The sequence below is a fragment of the Haemorhous mexicanus genome, chromosome 12 (genome assembly GCF_027477595.1).
Source record: "Haemorhous mexicanus isolate bHaeMex1 chromosome 12, bHaeMex1.pri, whole genome shotgun sequence".
Lineage (NCBI taxonomy): Eukaryota > Metazoa > Chordata > Aves > Passeriformes > Fringillidae > Haemorhous > Haemorhous mexicanus.
Window position 1 is genome coordinate 13660718 of NC_082352.1, and position 6000 is coordinate 13666717.

The 6000-nt window shown below is 41.5% G+C and overlaps 1 protein-coding gene across 7 annotated transcripts in view; it reads right to left on the reverse strand.

Moving 5' to 3' along the window:
• The window catches only part of ESRP2 (epithelial splicing regulatory protein 2), a 42868-nt gene extending 38781 nt beyond the window's left edge, over window positions 1-4087 (reverse strand). For 2 of the 7 annotated variants that reach the window (XM_059857142.1, XM_059857146.1), the window contains exons 1-3: window positions 3762-4085; window positions 3349-3501; window positions 2329-2457 (exon numbers count right to left, since the gene is read on the reverse strand). In XM_059857142.1, the coding sequence (XP_059713125.1) occupies window positions 2329-2457; window positions 3349-3483 (264 nt within the window). In that variant the 5' untranslated portion in view covers window positions 3484-3501; window positions 3762-4085. Of the gene's footprint in view, window positions 1-2328; window positions 2458-3348; window positions 3502-3624; window positions 3650-3761 lie in introns of those variants that run through there. The other 5 variants (XM_059857145.1, XM_059857144.1, XM_059857143.1 and 2 more) reach the window with 4 other exon arrangements.
• Window positions 4088-6000: the final 1913 nt, after the last annotated feature.

Consider the following 6000-nt stretch of genomic DNA (forward strand, 5'->3'; position numbering starts at 1 on the left):
GTTTCAAGACAAACTCAAGTAGTAAGCGTGCAAGATGTAACATTTTAAGAATATGAAGTAAAATTAAAAAGATGCATTATTTGATGAAGTGCCTGGTTAAAAGCACAGTAAAGACTTGACCACAGATTACAGGCCTTTGGTAGACCCCATCATTGCTGGAAAGTGAAGTATGCAGCAATAGAAGGAGACTTTCTGTGGTCAGGGGAATAACTCCAGACCCACAGAAGGTGATCTACTGTTTACCAGCTACAAATCACTGATTCAGAACCACAGAATGTTTGAAGTTGAAAGAGACCTCTGAAGCATGGATAAAAGTTACAATGGATTTGCACTCAGTGGTTCTCACTTCCCTCTACATGTAGAGACTCGGAACCCAAGGCAAAAAACCAGAAGCAGGCACCAAAACTTTCATTTACATGATTGAGATATGTGCTAAGGTGAGCAATTTTCAGCTGCATCATCAATTTTCTACCACAATCCAGGCAGGGCGTGGAAAGCTAATTTCACGTACTCTATAACATTATCTCAAATCAAGGTACAAGTCTACTTCCTTTTCCTCCTCCTTTTCAAATAACCACTTCGACTACCTGTTGCTTTTGCTAATCAAAATGCTTAACTGAGAAAGAAAAAAAACAACTGTATGTGTTGTCACCTGACTCACCCTTAAAATTCATGATGCAATTAAAATATCCCATGGACTTGTCTTCAAAAATGCAGAAAATGATTTACTAATAAAGAATATGGAGTTTTGCTTTTTGCCACCACTGCAAGTGGGAAGTTGAATTCATTCTTTCCTAATTCCTACAGGAGTCAGGACACAGAGGGGAAGGGAGAAGAGTTTAGGTAAGGTGTGTTCCAGAAGACTTACGATGGAACTGGCCACATCATAACTGGCATCCAACAATTAACAGCAAAATAATTATTTAGTTGCATAGATATGCAAAGAAAAAGGAAAAAAGTTGCTGTTTTTCAAGAGTCTCTACCCACCTACACACAAAGGTAGTATTTCCTTTTATTTGCTAAAGCAGACCCACCTACAGTGCAATTTATGGCAATAAGATACAATCTCTCATAAAGTATTGGGTATAATTAAAGTGTGTCTGTTATAAAGGTAAACAGAGTGTACTAGGCTAAGCTGTTCCAGATGTCTTTAGTGCAAGATCTTGGACAAGATCAAACCTGCAGCTGCACATTTTCTCAGGGGTTATTATGGAGCTTTAAAAAAAAAACCAACCAAAAAAAAAAAAGAAAAAAAAAAGAAAAAAAAAGAAAATCACCTCTTGATCCTGGACTCTAACAAAACAAATACAAGTAGAACAAATGCCACTGCAGCCAATGCTGACAGATTTTAAGCCACATAGAAGTTACGTGTTCAAAGACACTCCAGAGTGTAGTGTTAACCTTGCAGTATCAAAGAGGGTTAGGACCAAGTCTGCCAAGTTATCTGTGTCACCAGAAATTACAGCAACATGAACCTGTTCTACTGCCTAAGCAAGTTTCTTGCTGAAACACACCTACGAATGATTCAGACAAGGTGGGGAAAGGCAGGTTTATATGTTACACAAAAATGCACTATTGTATTTTTCCATTCAAGCACATTTCATGCATAGAAAGGACAGTCAAAGCAAGCAAACTTTTGGGAACTGCATTATGTGTACACTATTTGCACTAATTTTTTTCAAGTAGCTTAAGACCTCTTAAGCTGTAAGTATCATACAAATTTAGATTTACTGTCTCAATGTGATATTAAATGAGCCAAAGAGCAAAACTACAGACAACAGAAAATAATCAAACCAAATCACTTTACAATCCACTCATTAATCTCATCTGGAAAAGACTGATCCACAACAAGCGTATCTGATGTTACATTAAAGATTTTGAAGATTTTGGCTGATTTTAAGAATAGCAAGTGAGAAAAAGTTTTTCAATACACATTAGAGCAGTGAACCTGTAGATTAGAATGTACCATGAGAAGTTTGAAAGTTTGATTAGCACTGCTTTATTAAGCAGTACTCTTACTGACCTACTCTTTCAAAGCTTAAGAGAAACTTGGAATAAAAGTAGACCCCTCAAAAAAACCAGAAGTCAGATCTTCCAAGGACTCATAGCATCAACTCAAATAATCTGGTATTGTACACAACTGTTTCAGAATTATGGAGCTCCCATTTCAAATGGTCTCTTTTGGGTTAGCTTAAAACAAGCATGAAAACTTGCTAGTGATTTCAAAGTCAAAGACAAAACTAAAAGCTGCTTCCTTTATCAAATCCTTTAAATCTCATTCATAGGCTTTACCCTGAAGAGCCCCTGCTCCCAAAAGCAGCACCTCACCTGTTGAAGAACCCGGTCCAGTGGTTCAGCTTTGCCCAGTCCCTCTGGAGTTAAGCCACTGACTTCGCGACACTGGTCACTTAAGTCCAAGTTGTCTGCTTTCACCAGGGATTTGTGTAGTGTCCCTACCTAAAAACATTCAAGAAATTATGGACAAAAGTGAGGAACAATAGAAATTGCTCTTCCTAGCATTGTGCTGAGACCGCAGAAAAATCAGAAAGGCGCAGTATCACCTCCCGATAAATGCCAGGAGAAAACGCATTTGTCTATTTCACAAATCGAAACCTTTGGCCGCGGTTTCTCTCCCTCCCATCCCGGAGAGCCACGCTCTCTGCTTCGGAGTATCCAAGCCTATTTTCATGGGAGGCCTTTTGCAGTTAGCACCGACTTTTGCGGGAGTTGTTACGTACAAAGGGAAGATCACTTAATATCAAGGCGGTTTCGTGAATCCACTAATGAAATTGATAGTCCTGTTTGTTTTATCAAAGCCCTTCATCTCTAGGGGGTTATTTATGATAGGGCCTTTGGGGAGAAAAAAATACTAGAGATGACTTTTAGGTTGGCCTAAGAATTAAAAGAAGTCAATATTCTCTTAAAGGTTATCCAAACATTGGTTAAACAAACAAAAGCAGGCCCAGAGGGTCCAACGGTGACCGTGAGCCGGCTCCCAGGGAAGCGAGCACGCTCGGAGCCACCCGGGGCAGCTTTTTGTTTTAAAGCTTCAAAAGTCCGTAGACATCCTCGAAGCTACACATGATTTAAGGCGGACGGGGCAGTGGGGTGTGGAAGCGGCCAAGCTTTCTTTAAAAGCTACTCCTGCCCCCAAGACGGAACAAAAAGGAGCTTCCCGAGCGAGCGCCCCGGGCAGGGAATGACCCCCGGGCACGGGCCCCGCGCCCTCCCCTCCCTCGGTGCATTTGTGAAATGAACAAACGGCTCCGGGCAGGCGGCGAGCGCCCGGCAGAGCCCGCTCGCCCCGCGCCGGGGAACGCGCCCTCGCCCCGGATATCGAAGCCATACCTTCTTGTTCTGTAGATCCACAACTTGCCACACCAAGAGAATTAGTTCCCTCTCATCCGAACCCAGTTTAGCCCCATATGCACCAGCTGTTGCCCCAAACAACACCACCAAAGAGTCACTGTGCGAAGCCGTCATGACCACAGGGGGAAACAACTACAATCAAAAGCAGAGGTCAAAAAAAAAAAGAGGGGAAAAAAAAAAAAGCAAAAGAAAGACACACTAACAAACAAGAAAAAAAAATAAACCCCAAAAAATCCCACAAGGCTCACCCCCTACCTCCAAGTAATCAAAGGGAAAAGGAGCGAAGGAGAAGTCACAATGTAAAGAGGAGAGAAAGAGCTGTTTAGGAGGTTGGGTGTTTGAGAGGAAAAAAAAAAAAAAAAAACATGGAGAAAGAAAGCTCCCATCTCTACCTGTTCCCGGTGATCTCCTTCCCGGGGCCGATTGGGAGGTGAAATTAGCAAGCTGTGGCTTTCTTTCCCTCTGACATCATGGCAGAAGCTCAGTCTGGGCTTGGGGTTTTTTTTTTTTTCCTCTCTCTCTCTCTCTTTTTTTTTTTTCCTTCCCTCTTCCCCTTCCCCTCTCCTGAGTTACCTGCCCTTGGTGCAGCTCATGTGACTCTAGTCAATCTCCCAAAGGGACAAGGCCATTGGGCCTCTGGAAAAGGTGTAGGAGGGACGGAGGGAGAATCAACGCCTGGCTGATCCGGCCTGATTGGTTTTTGAAGGAGATCAGAGGCAAACTCCCTTTCTCTGTTTAATTCTGCCTGCAGGAAGTGCCTCTACCTGCTTTCAGTTCTGCGGGTCCCGCCCAGGCTGGGTGCGGGCTCTGCGCGCCCGGCGTGCGGGGCACTGGGGGCTCTGCGCGCTCCGACCCGCGCCCTGCTCGGGGCAAATCTGAACAACATACGTGGCTAAAACACAATTTATGACTTAGCATTGAATTCCACGAAAGAAAAGTCTACCTGCTTCTAAGTAATTGCCCTTTGTGCACGTTGCTCTGTGTGCATCCAGCTACCGACGCCAACGCTAATGTGTAATGAAAGTGTAGCATTCCACAGGGATTTTTAAGGGATATCGCAGGCAGAGAGTACTTTGCAATTTAGGCCCTGTCTTTCATATAGTTTGTAAAAATGGGTCTTAGTAAAACAATTCTTTTTGTTTTGAGAAAGGATGTATCTAGGAAGTTTTGCAAAAACAGTGTAAAGACCTGCATTTTCTCTCCTACAAGTGCTCAATAAGGAGCTATCTCCAGGGCATTAAGTGCAGTCCAAGATGGGCAGATTTTCTCCACTCCTCTCTCCTCTTTCCCTGGTGAGACTACAACGGGAAACCACCACCTAGTTTAGCTGCTATGAAAACACTCCTGCTCAATGGTAGCAGCAATATTTGTAACATCGGGACTGAGAAAATTTTCAGAGATATATTCAAACTCAAATTGATTTTAAAGCAGAAAAAAAGATCAAAAGGCTTCTAAACTCTTTTGAAAGTTATTTTTCTTACTGCCACCACTGATGAATTACTAATGATTTTTAAAGGCCAAGTGCTGCAAGTTAGACTAGCCATAATTTTTCTTTTGTTTAATTAAGTCTTCAGTTTATACTTCAATATTAGTGTTGTGTTGAAACAGAGTTTTTACTGAATGAAAATTGGTGTTGCTATTTAGCTGCTGATGTCTATCCTGGGAAAATGCAGAGCTGGGCATTTAACTGTGAATATCTGATGGCTTAAATTATTAAATCACATTCCCTATCTTCTTTCAACATTCCAATTTTATAATTGATTAACTATAGCAGTTATTATGGACCTCCTTTTGACAAGCACTGGTTCCCCTTGCTAACACCACCAGCAAGACTAATTCCATTTATTTCAGTGAAAACAAACTACAGTGCAAGGATGCTGTCCGATGGGAAGTATCTTAGAATTCATGTGTTACAAGTATTTATCTGACAGAGGCCATGCAGGAAACCTTGCACAAGTGCATCTCACTGAACATCACAAAACAGTTAAACATCTCTCAGCTGTTGTCTCCACAGCTCACGCAGCTGCCTGAGAAACAATCCTGAAAATACGTTGTTACAGAAAGGCAAATTCTTGGGAAGAGTTTAATCTGTAACATGTATATATTTATATATTCAAAATATTTTCAGCATTGTATTTTCTAGCATTGCTGAATTTATGCCACAGCTATATTTTCCTCTGTCAATGCATTTCCAGAAGTACTTGGTAGAATAAAACCCCATTCATTTTCCTTTTGTTATATCCTTTGGATAATGGTAATGAAACAGTGTAACAGACTGTTAGTGAGTATGGGATGATTTTTATCCCTGAAGTCTGTAATAAGGACCACAAAAATGGCTGCAAGTGTGAGAACTGTTCTTCTTTCCCCAACCTGTTCCCCTCCTCCCAAACTCACACATATATATGGGGCTGCTTGGAGAGAGGCAGTTTGTACAGATAAGTGTAAACACAGATTAAATACAGAATTTAACTGTAGCTATGTTCACAGAAAAAAATACCAGGCTGTTGCAATTTAGCTGCCTTTGTGAGGATGTCATTTTGTAGCCCTAATATGTGAGTACTTCTTACATAATGGGAATTTAATTAGCAGATTTCTATAGAAGATCATACACATGATAAATTCTTGGCCTGG